General features: G+C 43.1%; 1 protein-coding gene across 1 annotated transcript in view; it reads left to right on the forward strand.

Moving 5' to 3' along the window:
- The first annotated feature begins 3306 nt into the window (after positions 1-3306).
- The window catches only part of LOC135547496 (TSC22 domain family protein 1-like), an 87726-nt gene continuing 66061 nt past the window's right edge, over positions 3307-24971 (forward strand). Inside the window, exon 1 of the mRNA XM_064976565.1 lies at positions 3307-6610. Coding sequence (XP_064832637.1) covers positions 3975-6610 — 2636 coding nt within the window. The 5' untranslated portion in view covers positions 3307-3974. The remainder of the gene's footprint in view (positions 6611-24971) is intronic.

A 24971-nucleotide genomic window follows, 5' to 3' on the forward strand; every position in this document is an offset into this window, starting at 1 on the left:
CACACAGTGATATGGGTTGGTGTAGATAAAATGCTGAATTTTTGTCCCAGTCCGCCCCTGTGCTATTCAACTAAAGAATTGATAAAGATACCAAATATTTGAGTATATTCTGTAGCACTCTGGCTCTATATACTACACTAGCCAGGGCTATAGCCTACGTGAGAAGAAAAAGTAATGAATGAATATGCGGGGCCATAGGGTATTTAAAGTACTGAGTACAACAGACATATTTTCTGGTAGGCGGACTGTCCAACAAATAAGCCATTGCTTCCCAATCTCTCTCTCTCTCTCTCTCTCTCTCTCTCACTCACTCACTCACACTCACACACACACACACACACACACACACACACACACACACACACACACACACACACACACACACACACACACACACACACACACATAAACGGGAGGTTGAGAGGACACAAGGTCCAGACAGAGGGACTGGGACTGGCACTCTAGACTGTACCACTGGGCATTGCCCGCTCTTCTCCCGACCCTAAGCCCCTGTTGTTTCAGAAATTCCTCTTCTGTTCACCAGTATGCTGAACTGAACTACATCCACAACAGCCTCCCTAATATCAAGAGCTGTGAAATGCAGTATAGCCTATTGGTTTGCCTTTGAACACATTGAGGTGTTATTTATTGTGTCCAGCAACGTGTTGATTGACTGACTGTCCTGTGAAGGTTAAAAACCTGGGTTACAGAGGTGCCCAATTTACAGTAGACCTACTGTTGTGTTGCATGTTGAGTAATACATCACAGAGAGATCATACATGTACAGTACAGGAACACCTTTGTCATTCCTATCAGAGAAATGAGTGTTTACAAAATGAAAGCCGTGCCAGGTGTATACATTGAGCATTATTGTTAGGGCAGGACAATAGCGCTCAGTGTGTTTTGTTGTGAAGTGCCAGTGTGATTTAAAGCTGCTGACTGCACCAGACGCTTACATTGCACTCGCCTCTCACTGGCTCTCTCTCTCCCTCCGTCATTTGTATGGATGGACACAAACTCTGTCTGCCTGCATGGTTTGGTCATAGCCTGCTGTTGCCTGCCTGCCTGCCAGTCACCCACAATGGGCACATGTTCTCTCTCTCTCTCTTTGTCTCTGTCTCACTATCTCCCCCATATCGCATTTCTCTGATTCTCTCATTATTTCATTCACTCCCTTAAATCTTCCTCTCTCTTCTCTCCCCTCCAAACACATACAGTATCTCTCTCTCTCGACAACTCTCTCATATACTCCATAAAGCATCCCACAGTGTAACAACCCGAAAGGCCTTCTGGTGTTTTAATTAACTAGTTGGTGGCTGTGACTGAGTCAAGGAGTTAGGGATAGGAGGAGGAAAGAGAATAGGAGGAGGAGAGGAGAATGTCTTGACGAAACAATAGTCAGAGGGGTTGGCGAAACGAAGCACATCCAGATGGAATCAGACTATCTGCTGTTATTCACGAAGACATTCACAACAACAGGTGGGTCTGTTCTGATAAAGCAGAAAGCACAGGAAAGCAGGGAGGTTGAAGCGCACACACACACACACACACACAGGCACACACACACACACACACACACACACACACACAGGCACACAGGCACAAATACACACACAACCAGAACACACTTCCTGGAAATGGGAGGGGTTGTTGACCTGGAGTACCAACACAATACACACAATACCTCAGCCTGGTCCCATAGGCTAGACGTAACATAGTAAATCCGAGATGGTCAAATTAGAATATGTTACATTTGGTTTTGTTACATAAGCTCCTGCTGGGCTCCCGAGAGGCGTAGTGGTCTAAGGCACTGCATCTCAGTGCAAGAGGCATCACTACAGTCCCTGGTTCAAATCCAAGCTGTATCACATCCGACCGTGGTTGGGAGTCCCATTGGGCAGCGCACAATTGGCCCAGCATTGGCCAGGGAAGGCTGTCATTGTAAATAAGAATTTATTCTTAACTGACTTGCCTAGTTAAATAAAGGTTACATTTAAAAATATATATATAAAAAAAACAAGAGATGGTTACAAGTGTGAGTCTCATCACTGACAAATTTAGCATGTTAGCTAATTAGCAACTTTTCTATTACTTGTTACTTTTTGCGACGTTGCAACTACATGTTAGCGAACCTTAACCCTTTTAGCTAACCCTTCTCCTAACCTTAACCCTTTAACCCAGGGGTGGGGAATTCCAGTCCTTGAGGGCCTGATTGGTGTCACAGTTTTGCCCCAGCCCCAGCTAACACACCCGACTCCAATAATCACCTAATCATCTTCAGTTTAGAATGCAATTTGATTAATCAGCTGTGTTTGCTAGGGATGGAGAAAAAGTGTGACACCAATCAGGCTCCCGAGGACTGGAGTTGCCCACCTCTGCTTTAACCTATCTCCTAAACTTAACCCTAACCTTAAACCTAACCCCTAGCCTAGCTAACGTTAGCAATCTAGCTAGAATTCGTAACATATGATACGTTTTCAAAATTTGTAACATAGTACTTTTGCAAATTCGTAATATATTATACGTAATGGGTGATGGACATCCACAAATTAATACATACGAAACTTAACATATCATACTAAATAGTATTTCACGGATCTAAGTACAGAATAATACGAAATGCTCTGAGACCAGGTTGCAGCCCTGCATGTAGAATAATCCTCAATGCAGTGAACACATGTGTCTGGTAGCTCCATTTTGTCTGCAGAATAGTCCAGTACCTCTCTGCATGCCTTTTGTTTCACAGTAAAAACACAACTGATCTTGTTGTTTGTGTTGTTCAGACCAAAACATTTCCTTTTGGTCAGACATTAAAGGGAAAACAGAAGTCTGTGGCCCTATGATAACTGCATAACTATACATGGCTGATGGAACACATATATACTTTGAGTGATTGCTCACCTCATGTTGATACTCTTGTCTACTGTTCATGAAAATAATGTGATTGGCATGATGACACGGATAATAACACATTTCCCTATCCATCTCATAAGCCTATTTGAAATTATGTTATTAACCACATAAAACGTATGCAGTAAAGTTGCCCAAGGATAATGGGAATATTCTGCAAGAGTCATTTAGTTCCATCGTCTATGTCCATCGGTATTTTCCGGAACATGATCTCTTCTAGGTCTTCTGAAGCTAGTTTTTGCGAGTTGCCTGTCTGTCTCTCCCCTGTTCTCCCCCACCCGTTTATCCCCAGACTGCTTTATGTCTGGCTAGTCTGGGCGTCAGTGAGCATGCGCGGTCGCCATGTTAGCAAGTTCTCTCCTCCCCCTTCGGTCTCGTCACACTCCGACAGCTCGAGTCACAGTGCAAGAAGGCGGACTGGCTGTAGATGGCTCTTGGATCAGTGAGTGATACAGCAAACATTGGACTATAACAAAGACTTGTCTGAATGGATTGAACTGTTTTGCGAGACATTGAAGTGGATATATTCTCCTAAGGATAACCTTATATCGGTGAAGGATTGCTTGTTTATTTTATTTTTTTGCTTCTGAGAAATTAAATAATGCGACTCTCCACAGTGTGTGGATAGTGATGGAGCGAGCTAACGTTACACTTCTATCTCAGCTCTCGCTTTGGATGTGTACTGCATACTCTCTTTGTGTTAGCTATTTATTTTAGATAAGATATTAAACGACGAAATGCTGGTTTGTGTGTGAGAAAATACGCGTATGTGACTGGATAACAAGCCCATCAGCTGACGTTAGCCAACTAGCTTGTTAGCATTTCTGCTCGCCAATCGACTGTCAAACGCGAGCATTCTCCGTCACGAGAGGGGACGTTTATATACCCATAAAAGCTAAATAATCGAACCTTGTATTTAAGACGGATTTATTTATTGTCAGCTGATATTATATTGTTAAATATCAGTCTTTTGACCTAGTCTTTGTCAAAACGGCGGCCCCAAAACATTGTAACTTTAGACGAGACTATCAGAGTCTAGCCGCTACCCCCTGGAATCTTTCAAAATGCACCATCCTGATTCTGCAGGAGACTCTGGCAGCGTCAGAAAGATGGCGCACCCGGCGAATTTTCCTAGAAGGGGTAACACTGGCGCCGGGAGTGGCCCCATGTCAACACCAGCTAGTTCGGCTGTTAGCAACAGCCACGTCCCCGCTGAAGACTACCAATCCCCCCTCCTGATGCAGTCTCAACCCCTTGTTGGATCATCCTCCCCCGGGCCTCCGCACCCTCCCCACAGCCTGAACCTGCACTCCCAGCCACAGCCCCAGGCTCTGTCCGGTGGGTCACAGGTGAAGAAGAAAAGCGGCTTCCAGATCACTAGCGTGACCCCAGCCCAGATCTCTGTGAGCACCAACAACAGCATAGCAGAAGACACCGAGAGCTATGATGATCTTGATGAGTCTCATACGGAGGATCTTTCCTCTTCAGAGATCCTGGATGTCTCCCTCTCTAAGGCCAACGACATGGCTGGGGGTGAGAGGAGTTCCTCGGAGGAGACACTGAATAACTTCCATGAGGCGGTCACACCCGGGGCAGTCTCCCCCAACCAGCCCCCCCACTCCTTAATCCAGGGACCCCAGCACGGTGGGATGGTTAACGGGAATGTGCACCACCACCATCATCATCACCACTACCACCATCAGCAGGGGCAACATAATCATCCTCACCAGGCCCTGGCTCAGCCTCCTTCCTCAGCCCCCCACTCAACCCCCACGTCTGGAGGAGTTGGTGGTGGCTCAAAGATGCCTTCTGCCATGGGGGTCCTTCTGGAAAATGTTTCAGTGGGTTCTGCCAGTGTTGCTGCTCAGCCTGTAGCAGTTGTCCCTCACCCTAGAATGCATGGCTCTACTGCTGGTGCTACCATTAGCATAGCTAATCCCCTGACCAGCAATATTAGTATTGTGGATATGTACATCTCTTCCAATGTGCCTGTGATGGGGGGTGTTAGCACCAGCGCTAGCAGCAGTGGTGGTGGCTTCCCCCCCAGTGTGATGAGTAGCAGTGGTGGGGTTGGAGGTTTGATGGGGAGTGGCTTTGGCAACACCAACCCCAATATCAATTTGATACAAAATCAATGCTCTGGAACTGTGAACTCGAGCATCACTATGAATTCTGCTGCTGCCACTGCTTCTGTGGTGTTGGGGCCCTCCAGTGGCACCCAGGGTGGAGGAGCTGCCATGCCCCAGCCAGGAAAGAGCTCTGGCATGGCTTCGGCCTCAGTCCCCTCCTCCCAGCCAGCCCCAACCCTAGCTCCTGCCACCACCAGCTCCCGTTTCAGAGTGGTCAAGCTTGACTCCAGCTCGGAGCCTTTTAAAAAGGGCAGATGGACATGTACTGAGTACTATGACAAGGAGACCCCAGGTTCAGCCCCTGCCCCCTCTTTCTCTGAAGTTTCTCTACCTAGTGGATGGGGTGTGGAGAGCATGCGACTGTGCGGGCCTGAGATTGTGACAGGGGGGTCGGAGAGAGAGGGCATCAGTGGGAGTTCAGTGAACAGCATAGTCAGCACACTGAGTCACTACACAGATAATGTTGGCAGTGGAGAGGCCGGAGGCACCCCATTACTCCAGTCTCAGTCTCACTACCAGGACTACTCCAACCCCCCTAAGGCCTTCCAGACCTCCCACCCCAGCCTCCCCATGGGGGTTTCCCAGCCTCACCTGCTGACCACTGTGGCTCCCTCAGTCCCCGCCAGTGCTCATCAGCCTGCCACAATCAACATGGCTGGCCTCAAGACCACCCAAGGCCACCCTACCACTCCCATGCCCCAACAGCCGCTCACCTACGCCCAGGCAGCCTCTATCCCAGCCCCAGACTCAGCTCAGGGACTAGTGGGGGTGCATCAGCAGCAGATGAGCTATGCTCTTCCCCAGCAGCCTTCTGTCCCTTCCCATGCAGCCCCAGTGCACAGGCTGAGCCAGGTTGGAGGTATGCATCCAGACTACCCTCATCCCCAGGCAGGCCTACCCCAACCTGTTCTCCCACAGGCCCTGCCTGGACCCGGGCAGATGGAAGTCCCGCAGCAGCAGGTGGTTGGCTCCATGCTCCAACCCCAGGGTCTTCTCCAACAGCAGCCCCAGCAGACCTCTCTCCAGGCCTCTGCGGCAGGAACGGGGCTAATGCCTCAGATGGGCCCAGGAGTGCCCGGGTTTGGGCAGCAGCCACAAGGACACCCTCTCCCCCTGGACCACCAACATCAACAGCAGCCATCACTCCCGGGCCAAGCCCAAGGACTTGCCACCCAGATTCCTGCCCCCCCTAACCAGGGCTGCCTAGCCTCCATTGTGCCTCATTCTAACCCCCAGAACGACCCCCAGCCCCAGAACAGCAGTGGACTGGCCCAATCTCAACTCCAGACCCAGCCACCCAGGGTCAGCATGCCCCAGGCTGTGGCTGCCCAGGCCAGCGCCCTGTATGCCAGCCTGCCCTCCTTCACCTCCACCCAGCTGGAGGATGCCCAGCGCCTGCTCTTCCAGCACCAGTCTGCCTTGCTGGCACAGGCCCTGCCCAAGTTGGCTGGGGAGGGTGGCTCTGAGATAGGCACAGTGCTGGGGACTGAAAGTAACCCTGCCGCCACCGCGGTCAGTGCCTTAACCGCTTCTGCCGGACTCTTCAAAGCTGTGGACGGAGACGATGATGGGTGAGTCCCAAATCTAAGCCATTAGTATAGGTTTTTGATCAATTGATTGCTTGATTTGATTTTGGGGTATAGAACAATATTTCTTTAACATATCCACTAATCCACTACAGTAGTAGGCCTGCTGATACAGACAATATAACTAAAGAGATGGTCCCATGTTTTCTCATTTATCCGCAGCAAACAGTTTGTTCCCTAATGTTGTTTCTGATGTGCTGAATGGCATTCAGACCATGAAATGTTAAGTCAGTGTTGGCCTTAAAACACAGTGTTCTGAACATGACGTTACATTCTAGCATTGAAACAGTGAATGCACTTTTTAGGGAGGAATCGGGGGAACCATGGTACTACCAATTATGTATATATACACTAGATGACTGATCGGGGGCACTGTGTTGAAGCCACGTGCCTCAATTTTGGCACTCCCCTACCGTTTGTAAAAAAGAAAAGACAAATGCAATTGTCTACTTTAGTTTTTGCCACATGTATTCTATTACAGACACCTTAATGCATTCTTTAAAATGATATAATGTGAGCTAAACATCAAATAAAACACACAAAAATATACAATATAATTTTCCTTTAAAGGTTACTTTTTTTTGTTACTGTCCCCAATACAACAACAAATACTTAAATACATGTAATTTTGTCCTTTAAATGTTGAACTGAAATACTGTAGAATTCCATTCATTCCTACTGGGGAGTGTCAATATGGCTTACCGGTGGTTTCAAAGCCTCAATGGCCAATACATGGCATTGACAGTCCAGGGTTAAAATACAGTACTTTCAGAAAGTACATTTTACATTTACATTAAGTCATTTAGCAGACGCTCTTATCCAGAGCGACTTACAAATTGGTGAATTCACCTTCTGACATCCAGTGGAACAGCCACTTTACAATAGTGCATCTAAATCATTAGGGGGGGGGGGGTGAGAAGGATTACTTATCCTATCCTAGGTATTCCTTGAAGAGGTGGGGTTTCAGGTGTCTCCGGAAGGTGGTGATTGACTCCGCTGTCCTGGCGTCGTGAGGGAGTTTGTTCCACCATTGGGGGGCCAGAGCAGCAAACAGTTTTGACTGGGCTGAGCGGGAACTGTACTTCCTCAGTGGTAGGGAGGCGAGCAGGCCAGAGGTGGATGAACGCAGTGCCCTTGTTTAGGTGTAGGGCCTGATCAGAGCCTGGAGGTACTGAGGTGCCGTTCCCCTCACAGCTCCGTAGGCAAGCACCATGGTCTTGTAGCGGATGCGAGCTTCAACTGGAAGCCAGTGGAGAGAGCGGACCCCTTGAGTATTCAGACCCCTTGACTTTTTCCAATTTTTTTTAACGTTACAGCCTTGAATTAATCAAATAAATGATATTACATTTACATAAGTATTCAGAGCCTTTACTGAATAATTTGAAGCACCTTTGGAAGCGATTACAGCCTCGACTTCTTGGGAATGACGCTACAAGCTTGGCACACCTGTATTTGGGGAGTTTCTCCCATTCCTCTCTGCAGATCTTCTCAAACTCTGTCAGGTTGGATGGGGAGTGTCGCGGCACAGCAATTTTCAGGTCTCTGGCTGGGCCATTCAAGGACATTGAGACTTGTCCCGAAGCCCCTCCTGCGTTGTCTTTGCTGTGTGCTTAGGGTTGTTGTCCTGTTGGAAGGTTAACCTTCACCCAGTCTGAGATCCTGAGTGCTCTGGAGAAGGTTTTCATCAAGGATCTCTGTACTTTGCGCCGCTCATCTTTCCCTCGATCCGGACGAGTCTCTCAGTCCCTGCCACTGAAAAACATCCCCACAGCATGATGCTGCCACCACCACAATGCTTCACCGTAGAGATGGTGCCAGATTTTCTCCAGGTGTGATGTTTGGCATTGTCTTGGTTTCATCAGTCCAGAGAATCTTGTCCATTAGGTGCCTTTTGGCAAACTCCAAGCGGGCTGTCATGTGCCTTTTTACTGAGAAATGGCTTCTGTCTGGCCAGTCTACCATAATGGCCTGAATGGTGGAGTGCTGCAGAGATGGTTGGCGGTCAGCTCTAGGAAAAGTCTTGGTGGTTCCAAACTTCCATTTAAGAACGATTGAGGCTACTGTGTTCTTGGGGACCTTCAATGCTGCAGAAATTTTTTGGTACCCTTCCCCAGATCCGTGCCTGGACACAATCCTGTCCTGGAGCTCTACGGACAATTCCTTTCGACCTCATGCCTTGGTTTTTGCTCTGACATACACTGTCAACTGGGGGGACCTTATATAAACTGCTGTGTGCCTTTCCAAATAATGTCCAATCAATTTAATTTACCAAAGGTGGACTCCAAGTTGTAGAAACATCTCAAGGAAGATCAATGGAAACGGGATGCACCTGAGCTCAATTTTGATTCTCAGCAAAGGGTCTGAATACTTATGTAAATTTTATTTTTATTTTTTATCTTTAATAAATGTGCCAACTTTTCTAAACCTGTTTTCGCTTTCTCATTATGGGGTATTGTGTGTAGTTTGAGGGTAATTAAAAAAAATACATTTCAAAATAAAACTAACATAACAAAGTGGAAAAAGTCAAGGGGTCTGAATACTTTCTGAATGCACTTTACATCATTGGGTACTTCCTAATGGAATGGTGCAACCTGCTGAGTGTCTGTGGTTGCTAGGACTTGTGCTGTGGTGGTTGAGCTAGTTTGGATTGGGGGAATCCAGGTCGCCACGGCAGTACCGTGTGTGGGTGAATGGGATGCCAGACTGCTGGTGAGATGGTAGACAAAACAGTGTGTGTGCGCACCCACTGTCTGAGAGAGCTGTATGCTAATCTGCCCCTCCTCCACCTTAGACACTAGACAGTGCAGTGCTCAGCTGGAGGTGACATTTTGACTACTTCAGACTGCAGTGACTGCATTTAGTGTGATTATATATATATATATTTACGTGCACACACACACACACACTCTCAGTGCCCCAGTTGTGTCAGCTTTTGACAGATGTCGCACAGATCCATCCTTGTCTGCTGCACAGACCACTTTCTGCTACCACAATATTGTTTTCACCCTTTCCAATCAGTGCAGATGAGAGGAAACAAGGAGAGGCTAGATTGCCATACACACTCAGCACTTTGATGTCTTACTGCAGGGAAAAGGTGGTTTAGGGTTCATGAACATTTAATTTTTAATTCATTTTTTTAATTGGACCTTTTATTTAACTAGGCAAGTCAGTTAACCTCTTGGAACTACCCATCCCGGATCCTGGAGAATTGTCATCAACTACACTAATTAACATAGTGCAACGGTCAAAAAATATTACTTGAAAATATTCATGAAATCACGAGTGAAATATAGTGAAACACAGCTTAGCCTTTTGTTAATCACCCTGTCATCTCAGATTTTGAAATTATGCTTTACAGCCAAAGCAAGACAAGCGTTTGTGTAAGTTTATCGATAGCCTAGCATAGCATTATGTCCAGCTAGCAGCAGGAAGCTTGGTCACGAAAATCAGAAAAGCAATCAAATTAATAATTTAGCTTTGAGCTTCGTATGTTTTCACTTACGAGACTCCCAGTTAGACAGCAAATGTTCCTTTTGTTCCATAAAGATTATTTTTATACCCAAAATACCTCCGTTTGTTGGTCACATTATGTTGAGAAATCCACCGGAAATAGCAGTAACGACAACGCAGATTTTTTGTTCAAATTATATCCATAATATCGACAGAAACATGGCAAACGTTTTTTATAATCAATCCTCAAGGTGTTTTTCAAATATCTATTCGATAATATATCAACCAGGACAATTGGCTTTTCAGTAGGAGCAAGAGGAAAAATGACTACCTGTCTTTTACGCAAGAATCACTCTGAGAGCCCTCAGCTGGCCACTTACGCAATGTAGTCGTTTACGCTCATTCTTCAACATAAAGTCGTGAAACTACGTCAAAATGCTGTAGACATTTTAGGGAATACATCGAAAAAGGAATCTGGTTGATATCCCTTTCAATGGCCAATAGGGGTGCATAGGAACACAACGGTTTCAAAACATGAGTCACTTCCTGATTGGATTTTTCTTAGGTTATACTCACAGACAATATTTTTACAGTTTTGGAAACTTTTGTGTTTTCTATCCTAAGCTGTCAATTATATGCATATTCTAGCATCTGGTCCTGAGAAATAGGCCGTTTTCTACTTATGTTAGGTTAAATAATGTAATGTTAACTTGTTTATTTGAATGTAAAGCTTTGCACACTAGCAGAAAATCTTTCATGCTTTATCTAGAAGACCATTGAATTGAATTTAACTGACCATTGGTCAGTGGCAGCGCTATGAATGTGAGGGAAAGTAAATGGAATTTCACTCTTTAATACGTTTAGAAGTCCGTGTTTGAGATTAGTGCGGAATTATTTTTTTATGTGCTTTGCAGCTGAAATTTAACTGCTTTTAGGTTACCAACTTTCTTAAACTTTTTTTACTTTGTCTAGAGCCGGAGTTTAGGTGAAGGTTCTGGAATATGGTACCAGTTTGGAGAGCACACCAACTTTGTAGAAAAGTGTAGTGAACCAGGGTTTTGGACCAACAATAACTTTGTCTTAATCGTTTTGAGTATTCTACAGCCAGCTAGACATGGTCATATGGAGGTCTTTGCTACTGTTAGAAACCCCTGGGCTGCGGCTCACCTCCCCAGCCGTAGCTATATTGGACCTGAGGGATGGCTACTCCTGTCACATGACGGTGTACTCTGAGGAATGTGTCATTTAGGAGGATAATGTGGATTATAGTCTTTAATAAACGCAGCATTTGAGCTCGCAGCCCAAATCCCTTTTCACAAATGAGCAGATTGTCTTGGTGAATTAGCCTCCTAACCAGCTGTTTACCTTCTTAAATAATTAATAACTTTACATTGACTTGTATTGAGTTTAGCCTTAGTCACCTCAGGATAATCAAGGAGTTTTTGACATACAATTACATTTTCTGCAAATGGGGGTAGTATGGTCATTGATGTTGGTTAGATGTATAGGCCTAGTTTTTTTTAGTACTTGACATCTTGCTGTAACAGATGTCAGTAGGATGATGTTTGATAATGATGACTGGCTGTGTCAGTGACACGCCTAAACAGCCCAGGCAGCTCCACTGTCAGAGTTAATCAGCACAGCACAACCAACCAGCGCAGGCAGCGGGAAGAAATGAATGCTCACTCAGTGTAGGGTTGGGCAATGTCAAACTTTGTCCTATTGTGATTTAAGTACCCATAAAACATTGATATATGAAGGTATCGCCCTATATTGGCCAATATTTGTTTGGTTAAAAACGAAACAGAAAAAGACGTCTTAAAAGGACCGCTAGCACAAGCTCGCATGCTTAGGGCGGGACTAGAGAAATCATGACAAAATATATTTTGGAGCCAAATCTTTTTTATTTGCCTTCTTTTGGAGCTGTGGCACGAAAGAGGTGTGTGTCTGTGTGTGTCGACCTGCAAGTGACAGTCAGGAAGCCTAGCTGGCTGTGTGATGGGTTGTAAAATCATCAAGGTCCCGGCTGCAGGCAAACAACTCTGATTTCCCCAGAACTGGATAATTTTTCATTGATTTGCATTTTTGCCTAATCTTCCTCTCTTATCAGGCCTTATTACCTAATTCTATACGTGGTAGGTAGGTTGTAGCCTATATTACTAATAGTAGGCTATGGAAATAGGCTGTGTAGAGTAGGCCTTTAATCAAATACTTTTTTTTGTCACATGCTTCGTAAAAAACAGGTGTAGACTAACAGTGAAATGCTTACTTTTGAGTTGAAAGTAAAGAATTAAAAAATAATTGAAATAGTGACACAAGGAATAAATACACAGTGAATAACGAATAGCAGAGTCGATGTGCAGGAGTACGAGATAATTGAGTTACCTATGTACATATAGTGCCTTCAGTAAGTACTCACACGCCTTTTTTGCAAATGTATAAAAATTTTTTTTGTCAAAATGGCATGTGTATATTGATGAGGATAAAAAAAAATCAATAACGTAATACCCCATAATGACAAATGTTTTTTAAATACATTTGCAAAAATGCATAAAAACGCAAAGACAGGTTCATTATGGGGTATTGTGTGTAGATTGCCGAGGCAATAGTTTTCTTAAATCTATTTGAGAATAAGGCTGTAACGTAAAATGTGGAAAACGTCAAGGCTTCTGACCACTTTACTTTTTCCACATTTTGTTTTTCTCAGAAATATATCCACAATACCCCATAATGACAAAACATGTTTTTAGATAAAAAAATAAAATAAAAAACGTATTTACGTAAGTATTCAGACCCTTTGCTATAAGACTCGAAATGTAACTCTGGTTTGTCCTGTTTCCATTGATCATCTTTGAGATGTTTCTACAACTTAATTGGAGTCCACCTGTGGTAAGGTCAATTGATTGGACATTATTTGGAAAGGCACACACCTGTCTATATAAGGTTACACAGTTGAGGTTGACCAATTTTATGATTTTTCAACGCTGATACCGATTATTGGAGGACCAAAAAAGCCAATACCGATTAATCGTCCGATTTAAAAAAAATAAATAAATCAACAAATATAAAAAATAAAAAACATTTTTAAATTTGTAATAATGACAATTACAACAATACTGAATTAACACTTATATTAACTTAATACATCAATAAAATCAATTTAGCCTCAAATAATGAAACATGTTCAATTTGGTTTAAATAATGCAAAAACAAAGTGTTGGAGAAGAAAGTAAAAGTAAATATGTGCTATGTAAGAAAGCTAACGTTTAAGTTCCTTGTTCACAACATGAGAACATATGAAAGCTGGTGGTTCCTTTTAACATGAGTCTTCAATATTCCCAGGTAAGAAGTTTTAGGTTGTAGTTATTATAGGACTATTTCCCTCTATGCCATTTGTATTTCATTAACCTTTGACTATTGGATGTTCTTATATGCACTTTAGTATTGCCAGTGTAACAGTATAGCTTCCGTCCCTGTCCAACCTCTTCCCTGGGCTCGAACCAGGAACACAACGACAACAGCCACCCTCGAAGCAGCGTTACCCATGCAGAGCAAGGGAAACAACCACTCCAAGTCTCGGAGCAAGTGACGTTTGAAACACTATTAGCTAGCCATTTCACTTCGGTTCCACCAGCCTCATCTCGGGAGTTGATAGGCTTGAAGTCATAAACAGCGCAATGCTTGACGCACAACGAAGAGCTGCTGGCAAAACGCAAAGAAAGTGCTGTTTGAATGAATGTTTGGGCGCCTGCTTCTGCCTACCACCGTTCAGTCAGATACTTAGATGCTTGTATGCTCAGTCAGATTATATGCAACGCAAGACACACTAGATATTACTAGATATTATCATCATCCATGTGTAGTTAACTAGTGATTATGATTGATTGTTTTTATAAGATAAGTTTAATGCTAGCTAGCAACTTACCTTGGCTTTCTGCATTCGCGTAACAGGCAGTCTCCTTGTGGAGTGCAACGAGAGAGGCAGGTCGTTATTGCGTTTGGACTAGTTAACTGTAAGGTTGCAAGATTGGCTCCCCCGAGATGACAAGGTGAAAATCTGTCGTTCTGCCCCTGAACGAGGCAGTTAACCCACCCTTTCTAGGCCATCATTGAAAATAAGAATGTTCTTAACTGACTTGTCAAGTTAAATAAAGATTAAATAAAGGTGTGAAAAAAACACCGAAAAAATGGCCAAATCGGTGCCCAAAAATACCGATTTCCGATTGTTATGAAAACTTGAAATCGGCCCTAATTAATCGGCCATTCCGATTAGTCGGTCGACCTCTATTACACAGTTGGCAGTGCAGCATTGAAGATCCCTAAGAACAGTGGCCTTGATCATTCTTAAATGGAAGAAGTTTAGAACCACCAAGATTCTTCCTCGAGTTGGCCGCCTGATCAAACTGTGCTATCTGGGGAGAAGGGCCTTGGTCAGGAAGGTGACCAAGAACCCGATCACTCTGACAGAGGTCCTCTGTGGAGATGGGAGAACCTTTCAGAAGGACAACCATCTCTGCAGCACTCCACAAATCAGACGTTTATGATACGACAGCCCGTTTTGGAGTTTGTCAAAAGACACCTAAAGACTCTCAGACCATGAGGAACACGATTCTCTGGTCTGATGAAACCAAGATTGAACTCTTTGGCCCGAATGCCAAGCGTCATTTCTGGAGGCAACCTGGCCCCATCCCTACGGTGAAGCATGGTGGTGGCAGCATCATGCTGTGGGGATGTTTTTCAGCGGCAGGGACTGGGAGGTTTGTCCGGATTGAGGTATAGATGACCGGAGCAAAGTACAGAGAAATACTTGATGAATACCTGCTCCAGAGTGGACCTCAGACTGGGGTGAAGGTTCACCTTCCAACAGGACAATGACCCTAAGCACACAGCCAAGACAATGCAGGAGTGTCTTCGGAACAAGTATCTGAATGTTCTTGAGTGGCCCAGCCAGAGCCCGAATTTAAAACCGATCTAACATGTCTCGAGAGACCTGAAAATAGCTCTGCATCAATGCTCCCCATCCAACCTGACAGAGCTTGAGAGGATCTGCAGAGAGGAATGGGAGAAACTCTTCAAATACAGCTGTGTCAAGCTTGTAGTATCATTCCAAAGAAGATCGAGGCTGTAATCCCTGCCAAATGTGCTTCATCAAAGTAAGCAAAGGGTCTGAATACCTATGTGAATGTGATATTTCACCTTTTTGTTAAAACATTTTTTATTAATACTTTTGCAAAAATGTGTAAACATGTTTTTGCTTCGTCATTATGGGGTATTGTGTGTAAATTGACGAGGGGGAAATAAATAAAAAATATATTTTCAGAGTAAGGCTGTAATGTTATAAAATGTGGAACAAGTCAAGGTCTGAATACTTTCCGAATACACTATAGATAATAGAAAGTAGAAGCAGCAGCGTATGTGGTGAATGTGTGTGTGGCGTCAGTATGCATGTGTGCGCATGTTATGTGTTTCAATGCAGGTATTCCGGATAGCCATTTGATTAGCTATTTAGCAGTCTTGTTTAGCAGTCTAATGGCTTGGGGGTGTTCAGGAAGCTGTTCAGGGTTCTTTTGATTCCAGACTTTAGTACCGCTTGCCGTGCGGTAGCAGAGAGAAGTCTATGGCATGGGTGGCTGGAGTCTGGGCAATATATTGAATTAATTTGCACGGTGCACCTTCCCACACAGACACCAAGCCCCTTACTCTGTCACTCACATCAACAACCACGACGAAAGATCACTACTTCCTCTCTGACCACAAGCAGTTTAAACTCTATTTGCATTTGAGGTTTGGTCCAACGGAATGGGTCGTATGGACACTGAAACAAAGATACTATTTTACTGAAATAGAGAAGTTAACCTTTCTAATGATACCCTTTTTATGTAGAGCAGACCATATCAAAACGAGAGTATGAATGAACATGATTGTGGAAAATGTACGCTCAGTTTCTGTTGCGCGTGGTATTGCGGTACCACGTACCACGAGCAGCATTTTTGCAACAGATTTGTGTGCTAGCTGTTTAGTCAGTGTTTTTTATAAATGTGCAATGAGCAATAAAATACTAATTTCTATCAGGAATTGGCATTCTGTTCTAATTCTGAGAAATAACCATCTTCTTATCCAGGTAGGCCACTTTGTTTCAACAATCTAAACAAAGTGAACATGTTATGTGGTTCGAACAGTTGGAAACCGACAGGAGGATGTAAGCCTATTCATAACAGTTCAACTGTTCTACTTTGTTAGCAAGCGAATATATCAAAGTTGGCTTGACTTTAAATATAAAGATTGGCTGGCCCATCACTAGCATGTTAGCTTGTGCTTGAGAGATTGTTTGAGACCTGTGTTCATTTTCTATGCCTGCTACAAGACGTTGGTCACCATTAGTGGATGTGCATGGTTCTGGTTAAATTTGTAACAAAAATTGTCCTTTTCATAGACTTAAGATCAGTGATTATTGCAAAAAAGCAGGTTAAGCTATTTTGAAAAAATCATTAAATGATTAGTGCGTCTTATAGTTTAAGGGTTATATTTGGTCTAGTTATAATTTTACAAGCCCTGAATTCATTACATTATTCCTGACTGTTTGAAATGCAGTGTATTGACCTTTTAATTGTGCAACAAAGCTTATTTTGAGTGAACGTTGAAAAATCTAGATCCAGAAAGTATTCATGATCCTTGTCTTATTCCACATTTTGTTGATACAGCCTGAATTTAAAATGGGTGAGCAAAATAATTGTATCCATCTAAACACAATACCACATAAGGACAAAGTGAAAACATATATTTTTTTAAATGTTTGAAAACGAAATAAAGAAATTTAAATAAGTATTCACACCCCTGAATTAATACATGTTAGAATCACCTTTGGCAGCGACTACAGCTGTGACTCTTTCTGGCAAATTGTCGTAAGAGCTTTCCACACCTGGATTGTACAATATTTGCCCATTTTTATTATTTTCAATCTCTCAGGAAGATTCACTGTCTTCTTGGCAAGCAACTACAGTCTAGATTTGGCCTTGTGTTTTAGGTTATTGTCCTGCTGAAAGGTGAATTCATCTCCCAGTGTCTGGTTGTAGGCAGACTGAACCAGGTTAACTACTAGGATTTTGCTTGTACTGAGCTCCATTCTGTCACTTTTTTTATCCTGAAACTCTCCTGTCGTTAACGATGGCAAGCATACCCATGTCATAATGCAGCCACCACTATGCTTGACAATGTGGAGAGAGGTACTGACCCCAAACACAACACTTTGTATTCAGGACAAAAACATAATTGTTTTACCACATTTTGGCAGTATTACTTTAGTGCCTGTTTTGAAATATATGTATTCTGTATAGGCCTCCTTTTCACTCTGTCAATTAGGTTAATATTGTGGAGTAACTACAATGTTGTTGATCTGTCCTCAGTTTTCTATCACAGCCATTAAACTCTAACTGTTTTAAAGTCACGATTGGCCTCATGGTGAAATCAATGTGCGGTTTCCTTCCTCTCCGGCAAATAAGTTAGGAAGAACGCCTGTGTCTTTGTAGTAACTGGGTGTATTGATACATCATCCAAAGTGTAATTAATCACGTCACTATGCTCAAAGGGATCTATTTTAATCCATTTTAAATTCCGGCTGTAACACAACAAAATGTGGAACATTTCAGGGGTGTGAATACTTTCGAAAGGCACTATGTATGTATGTATGTATGTATGTATGTATGTATGTATGTATGTATGTATGTATGTATGTATGTATGTATGTATGTATGTAATTCACTAATAAATTGGAGAAAAAAAAATTGATATGATTTTCAAGCCATATCTACTGGAGTCTTTGACAATCTCTGACATCGCCTGGTATAGAGGTCCTGGATGGCAGGGAGCTCGGCCCCAGTGATCTACTGGGCCGTACTCACCACCCTCTGTAGCGCCTTGCGGGCGTGTGCCTTGCAGTTGCCGTGGTGATTCAGCAAGTCAAGATGCTCTCAATGATGCAGCTGTAGAAGTGTGGATGATCTGAGGGTCCAGACCAAATCTTTCCAGCCACCTGAGGGGGAGAGGCGCTGTTGTGCCCTCTTCACAACTTTGTAGGTGTGTTTGGACTAGAGGTTGGCCGATTTAATTAGGTGCGATTTTCAATGACGGCCTAGGAGTGGTGGGTTAACTGCCTCAATCAGGGGCAGAACGACAGATTTTCACCCTGTCAGCTCGGGGGATCCAATCTTGCAACCATACAGTTAACTAGTCCAACGCAATAACGACCTGCCTCTCTCGTTGCACTCCACAAGGAGACTGCATGTTACGCGAATGCAGAAAGCCAAGGTAAGTTGCTAGCTAGCATTAAACTTATAAAAAAACAATCAATAATAATCACTAGTTAACTACACATGGTTGTTGATATTACTAGATATTATCTATAATGTCCTGCTTTGCATATAATCTGACTGAGCATACAAGCATATAAGTATCGAAGTATCTGTCTGAATGGTGGTCGGCAGAAGCAGGCGAGTAAACATTTATTCAAACAGCACTTTCTTTGCGTTTTGCCAGCAGCTCTTCGTTGCTCGTCAAGCATTGCGCTGTTTATGACTTCAAGCCTATCAACTCCCGAGATGAGGCTGGTGGAACCGAAGTGAAATGGCCAGCTAGTTAGCGCGCGCTAATATTGTTTCAAACGTCACTCTCTGAGCCTTCTAGTAGTTGTTCCCCTTGCTCTGCATGGGTAACGCTGCTTCGAGGGTGGCTGTTGTCGTTGTGTTCCTGGTTCGAGCCCAGGGAAGAGCGAGGAGCGGAACGGAAGCTATACTGTTACACTGGCAATACTAAAGTGCCTATAAGAACATCCAATAGTCAAAGGTTAATGAAATACAAATGGTATAGAGGGAAATAGTCCTATAATTCCTATAACTACAACCTAAAACTTCTTACCTGGGAATATTGAAGACTCATGTTAAAAGGAACCACCAGCTGTCATATGTTCTCATGTTGTGAGCAAGGAACTGAAACGTTAGCTTTCTTACATAGCACATATTGCACTTTTACTTTCTTCTCCAACACTTTGTTTTAGCATTATTTAAACCAAATTGAACATGTTTCATTATTTACTTGAGGCTAAATTGATTTTATTGATGTATTATATAAGTTAAAATAAGTGTTCATTCAGTATTGTTGTAATTGTCATTATTAAAAATAAATAAAAATCGGCCGATTTAATCGGTATCTGCTTTTTTGGTCCTCCAATTATCAGTGTTGTCATTGAAAAATCATAATCGGTCGACCTCTAGTTTGGACCTTAATGATGTGAACGCTTGATGCTCTCTCCGGCTCCACTACAGCCCGATTGATGTGGATGGATGTGTGCTCGCCCCTCCGTTTCCTATAGTCCACGATCAGCTCCTTTGTCTAGCTGACATTGAGGGAAAGGTTGTTGTCCTGGCACAACTCTGCTAGGTCTCTGACCACTTTTTTTTTTATAGGCTGCCTCGTCGTCGGTGAACAGTCCTACCACCGTTGCGTCGTCAGCAAACTTGATGATGACATTGGAGTCCTGTGTTGTCATGCTGTCGTGGGTGAACAGGGAGTACAGGAAGGGACTAAGCAAGTGATGAACTTGGAGGGGACTATGGTGTTGAATGCTGAGCAGCGTTCTTGCATAGGTATTCCTTTTTTCCAGGTGGGTGAAAGCATGTGGAATGAGTGAGCCGTCTGGCTCTGTGGGGGCGGTATGGGAATTGGAGTGGGTCCAGGGTGTCCAGGATGATGGTGTTGTGGGCCATGACCAGCCTTTCAAAGCATTTCATGGCAAAAAATGTGATTGCTATGGGGGGTGATAGTCATTAGGCAGGTTACCTTGATGTTCTTGGTCACAGGGACTATGGTGGTCTGCTTTGAACAAGTTGGTATTACAGACCGGGTCAAGGATAGTTTGTCAGTGAAGACACTTGCAAGCTTGTCAGCACATGCTTCAAGTACTCATCCTGGTATTCCGTTTGGCCCGCGGCCTTGCAAATGTTAAGATTTTTTTTTCCCCCCAATGTCTGTTGATCTGGGCCATATAGCCAAAACCTATTACTTTTTGTTTTATAGTGGACACTCCAGAGTCTATTTTAAATGCCTAGTTTTGTCATTTTTATTATAGTCTAAGCTTTGCTCAGCTTTTACTTGTCCATGTATTTTTCCATCTTGATATTTTTTTGCTCAATTTCACATCTTGTTGCAGGTAATATTTGTCATTCAAAATAAAGCTGTGATAGAGAATCGCCTATAGACTCTGACTTACACAATTGTTCCCATTTGAAAGCTGCAACATTAAGACCCTAAACACTATTAGAATAGCCTATTTGGGAAATAGCTTTACCTTGTCCTAATGCTTTTGATAAGCTATTTTAATTAGTATTGCTTTTGATGCATGCATCATTTCTTGTATGGTAGGCTATGCTTTGCTCAACTACGGTTTGTTCAAACTACTCATTCGATTTTTCTATCTTTCTGGTGTTTGTTCTACTTCTCTCATTATTCTGGGGAAGGGGATACCTAGTCAGTTGTACAACTGAATGCCTTCAACTGGAATGTATCTTCCGCATTTAACCCAACCCCTCTGAATCAGAGATGTGTGGGTGGCTGCCTTGATCGACATCCACGTCTTCAGTGTCCTGGGAACAGTGCCTTGCTCAGGGGCAGAACAACAGATTTTTACCTTGTCAGCTCGGGGATTCGTTCCAGAAAACCTTTGGTTACTGGCCCAACGCTCTAACCACTAGGCTATCTGCCTATTATGTGTTTAGGTTATTCAAAAGCGACTTAACTTTCTGAGAGCGGGCGCTTAGCTCGCCGTTAGATTAATGTATTGTTTGATCATGAAGTGTCACGGCTGGAGAAAGTCGGGATACATAAGAACTGAAGTCCTATTCATATCCAGTGGAGATAAAATACAAAATTTGACTTTAAAAATAAGTAGACACTTGAGCGTCCACAAAACGAACATAAAGGTTCTAACTATATGGCCCAGGACATCTGACATTGAGAGAAAAAACGGAACACATTTTCTGACTGGAAATTTTGCGCTGCTTTGGTAAATCTTAGTACATTGTTGGGTTGCATTCTGCTCTTTACTGCTTGGTGCCAGTCAAGTTGAAATACGCTGTTCATCGTCTGCCACATCACAATGTCGTCACCATCGACAATGGCTGTCAATCATTTTTGATATCTGAAACTACCATAATATTGTTTAACCCTAGCTCAGTGGTAACCTCATTTACATTTGCTGCACACTCAACCAGGGTGTCAGTGTTGGGTGAGAGAGAGAAAATGACTGCCTACTAGGACTGTTCTGCCTCTATTGTATTAGATGACTGTTCTGCCTCGATTGTACTAGGCTAATTGACAACATGTCTTCCACCGTTTTCCCTCTCGTCCTCGTAATGCTCATAGTGGCCTGATTTTTACCACTGTCAAATGCAAGGCATATGGAGTCATATTTCTGATGTTTTTTTCTGTTTAGTTGGATCCCATTCATAACACAAGGTTTCATCGCGTTATCCTTTTGGTTGCAAACCCTGCAAGTACCCACAGCACTTGTCCTTAGTCAATAATAGACACATTGGATTGTTCTTATGCTGGCAGATTTCTCAATTTCACTGATATTCATCATTTTATTAGGACCAGAAGTTTTTTCACAACATTCACAGCCCTAACTCTGTTGTTGGACATGGTGATGATAACCTCTCACAGTGAATTGCGGTGTTGTTAGGTTGGGCTATTTTGTAGTTTCTTCTAGTTTACCATGACTGATACAAGTGCCAGTCATTGTTTTGTAAAGGACATGTCACTCCTCTTCCATGTAGACCAGGGCTGCAACAACCCTCTTCCTGGAGATCTACTGTCCTGTGGGTTTTCAGTTCAACCCTCATTTAACACACCTGATTCTACTAATTAGCTGCTCAACAAGATCTTAACTAGCTGAATCAGGTGTGTTAAATTAGGGTTCGACTGCACCTACAGGACAGTAGATCTCCAGGAAGAAGTTTGTGCAGTCATGATGTAGGCTAATGGTGCTGTGAAAACCAATTAAGGCATAAGAAGAAAAGGTCACCTGAAGAACTCTGATGCAAGTTTTTCTTCATGTAGACTATAAATGACTGTCGTAGAGCAGCCAGCAACACTGTGTCATAGGCCAGGACTCCTCTTTGTTCTAATGAGCAGAGCCAGGCCATTCGGTCTTTGTCCGGTCCAACAGATTAATGACTGCAAGACAGCCAGGCAGGACAGGGCAGGCAGCTTGTAATGTTTGTTTTAATGGCCTGCTCTAACCTCACTGTAGCTCATATACAGTCCACTGTCAGTGTCTTGTCTTCATGTGTGGGGGGGGGTGTCTCCTCTCGCGCTCTCTCTTTCTTCCGGGAGACAGCAGGAAACATGCCATCTTAGCCCTCCTCTGAGCCACTATGTAGATTTGTGAGTGTTGCATGATGTGTGTGACTCTTAATACTACAATAAGAGGTGGTTAATGGAAGATTTTGTAGACTGAAAGTGGTATGTAAAATCAGCAAAAAAAAAAGAAACGTCCTCACTGTCAACTGCGTTTATTTTCAGCAAACTTAACGTGTAAAATTTGTATGAACAACTGAGACATAAACTGAACAGGTTCCACAGACATGTGACAAACATAAATGGAATAATGTGTCCCTGAACAAAGGGGGGGGGGGGGGTCAAAATCAAAAGTAACAGTCAGTATCTGGTGTGGCCACCAGCTGCATTAAGTACTGCAGTGCATCTCCTCCTCATAGACTGCACCAGATTTGCTAGTTCTTGCTGTGAGATGTTACCCCACTCTTCCACCAAGGCACCTGCAAGTTCCTGGAAATTTCTGGGGGGAATGGCCCTAGCCCTCACCCTCTAATCCAACAGGTCCCAGACGTGCTCAATGGAATTGAGATCCAGGCTCTTCGCTGGCCATGGCAGAACACTGACATTCCTGTCTTGCAAGAAATCACGCACAGAATGGGCAGTAATGGCTGGTGGCATTGTCATGCTGGAGGTTCATGGAATTACACTTAAAAATCTTAATGTATTTGTTTTCTTCCAGACCCCCCCCCCCAAAAAAAAAAAAAAATTTTTTTTAGCGTTGACTTGAAATCAGAAAATTTCACTATGATCAATTGTAATTTTAAGAGTGAAAAACAAAATCTAAAACCATATATATTTTCCCAAAATATGTTCAGTAAAAATGTTTTTTTGGGCGATATTGCCAAAATATATGGTATTTTTTAAATTTGATGGTATTTTATGTTTTTGATTAATAAAAGTTCTACATTTGTTTTATGAATAGTGCGTGACCCTAGGGTGGCAACACATATATTCTAAATTATTTCAATGGGTCTTTCTCCATTCTGATTGTTTTATACTGTTCAATTCAACCTTAAATAATTTCCTGCATTTCCAACAATTTCTGCATTTCCTGCACTCATTTGAGATAATTTCCACACTGCCACAATATGGGCAAAAACACTAGGTCTTATTTTTAACCAAATGTTGCAATTGCGATTTAGATCAAACACTTGGGTGAACTTTTGGAGTCATGGAAATGGAATGTTTATTTTAATTCTATAGTTAGAATATAAATAATAGTGGGCACTTTGAATACAGTGTTTGACACGAGAACGAATAAAAATGCCATGGATGAGTTATTGTGACAGGGTAGGAACCAAAGTTATGTTCAGTGTTTCCTATGGGACCCTATAGTCTTTGGCTACATTACATTTTTATTCAAGCTATGCCTATTCCTCTTTAGAAGATTTAGAAGATACCGTTTCACAAACAACCTGCTGATTTTAGGCCTCCACCAGTACTGCTGTCAGGCTGTATTGGCGAGCTACGTTTGCTCTGACTCAGTACTTTTATTAGCTAGCCAGCTAACTAGCGATTAGCATTAGTGGCTAACACGATTTGGCTTAACTTGCTAAGAAAATACCATCTAGCTGTTTGCAGATGTAAGAAACACAAACTAATATTGTAATTATAGAACGCTTATCGCGTAATATTAAGATCAAAGTAGAAACCACATCGTTGTCATCAACATTATTGCATGTGCTGCATTGACCATGCAGACTGAACGAAAGTGTCTTGTGGTCAAGCAACAACATGCGCTCCTTGATGAGGTGGAACTAGGTCTGTGTGGAAAGAGAGAGTGCGGAGAGGGATGACTCAAGTCGCGTAAACTATAAAAATGGACGTTACACACGTATCACACGTATCACATTTAACAAACCAAACATTTAAAATACCGTTGTAGAAGGTAAAGTAGAAATCCAAACAGGTCCGTGCATCTATACCGGTATATAGTAAAGTACGGTATACTGTCCAGCCCTAGGGCCCCCTTAGTAGTAGTTTATTAACCATTCTTTTACTAGGTATATTAACAGAACAGTGCACTACTTTCTCTTGTACATTAAGGACCTGGGAAGAGATGCAGAGGAGAAGAAAACACGGTGCCTATTTGAAAGCTAGATACAAATAAGTAGCTTGCGACGTTTCATTTTTTTAAAGTAACTTCCATGCTAGAGAAGGTTGGAGAACCCTGGTCTAGTGAGTGTAGGTTCAGTGCAGATGGTTTGGGTTCCATTAATTTACTTTATCAGTTTATGGCTTGGGGGTAGAAGCTTTCTCGGAACCAGACGGTCCGAGGGCCGATGCTTCTGTACTGTTTCCCGGACTATAGCAGAGTGAACAGTCTATAGCTTGGGTGGCTGGAGTCTTTTGAAATTTTCTGACATTGCCTGGTATATTGGTCTTGGATGCCAGGGAGCTCAGTCCCAGTGATGTACTGGGCTGTCCGCACCCCTCTGTAATGCTTTGCGGTCAGGGGCAGTGAATTTGCCATACGAAGCGGTGATGCAGCCAGGTAAGAGTAGGTAAC

This window comes from Oncorhynchus masou, chromosome 10, assembly GCF_036934945.1.
Source record: "Oncorhynchus masou masou isolate Uvic2021 chromosome 10, UVic_Omas_1.1, whole genome shotgun sequence".
NCBI classification, from domain to species: Eukaryota; Metazoa; Chordata; class Actinopteri; order Salmoniformes; family Salmonidae; genus Oncorhynchus; species Oncorhynchus masou.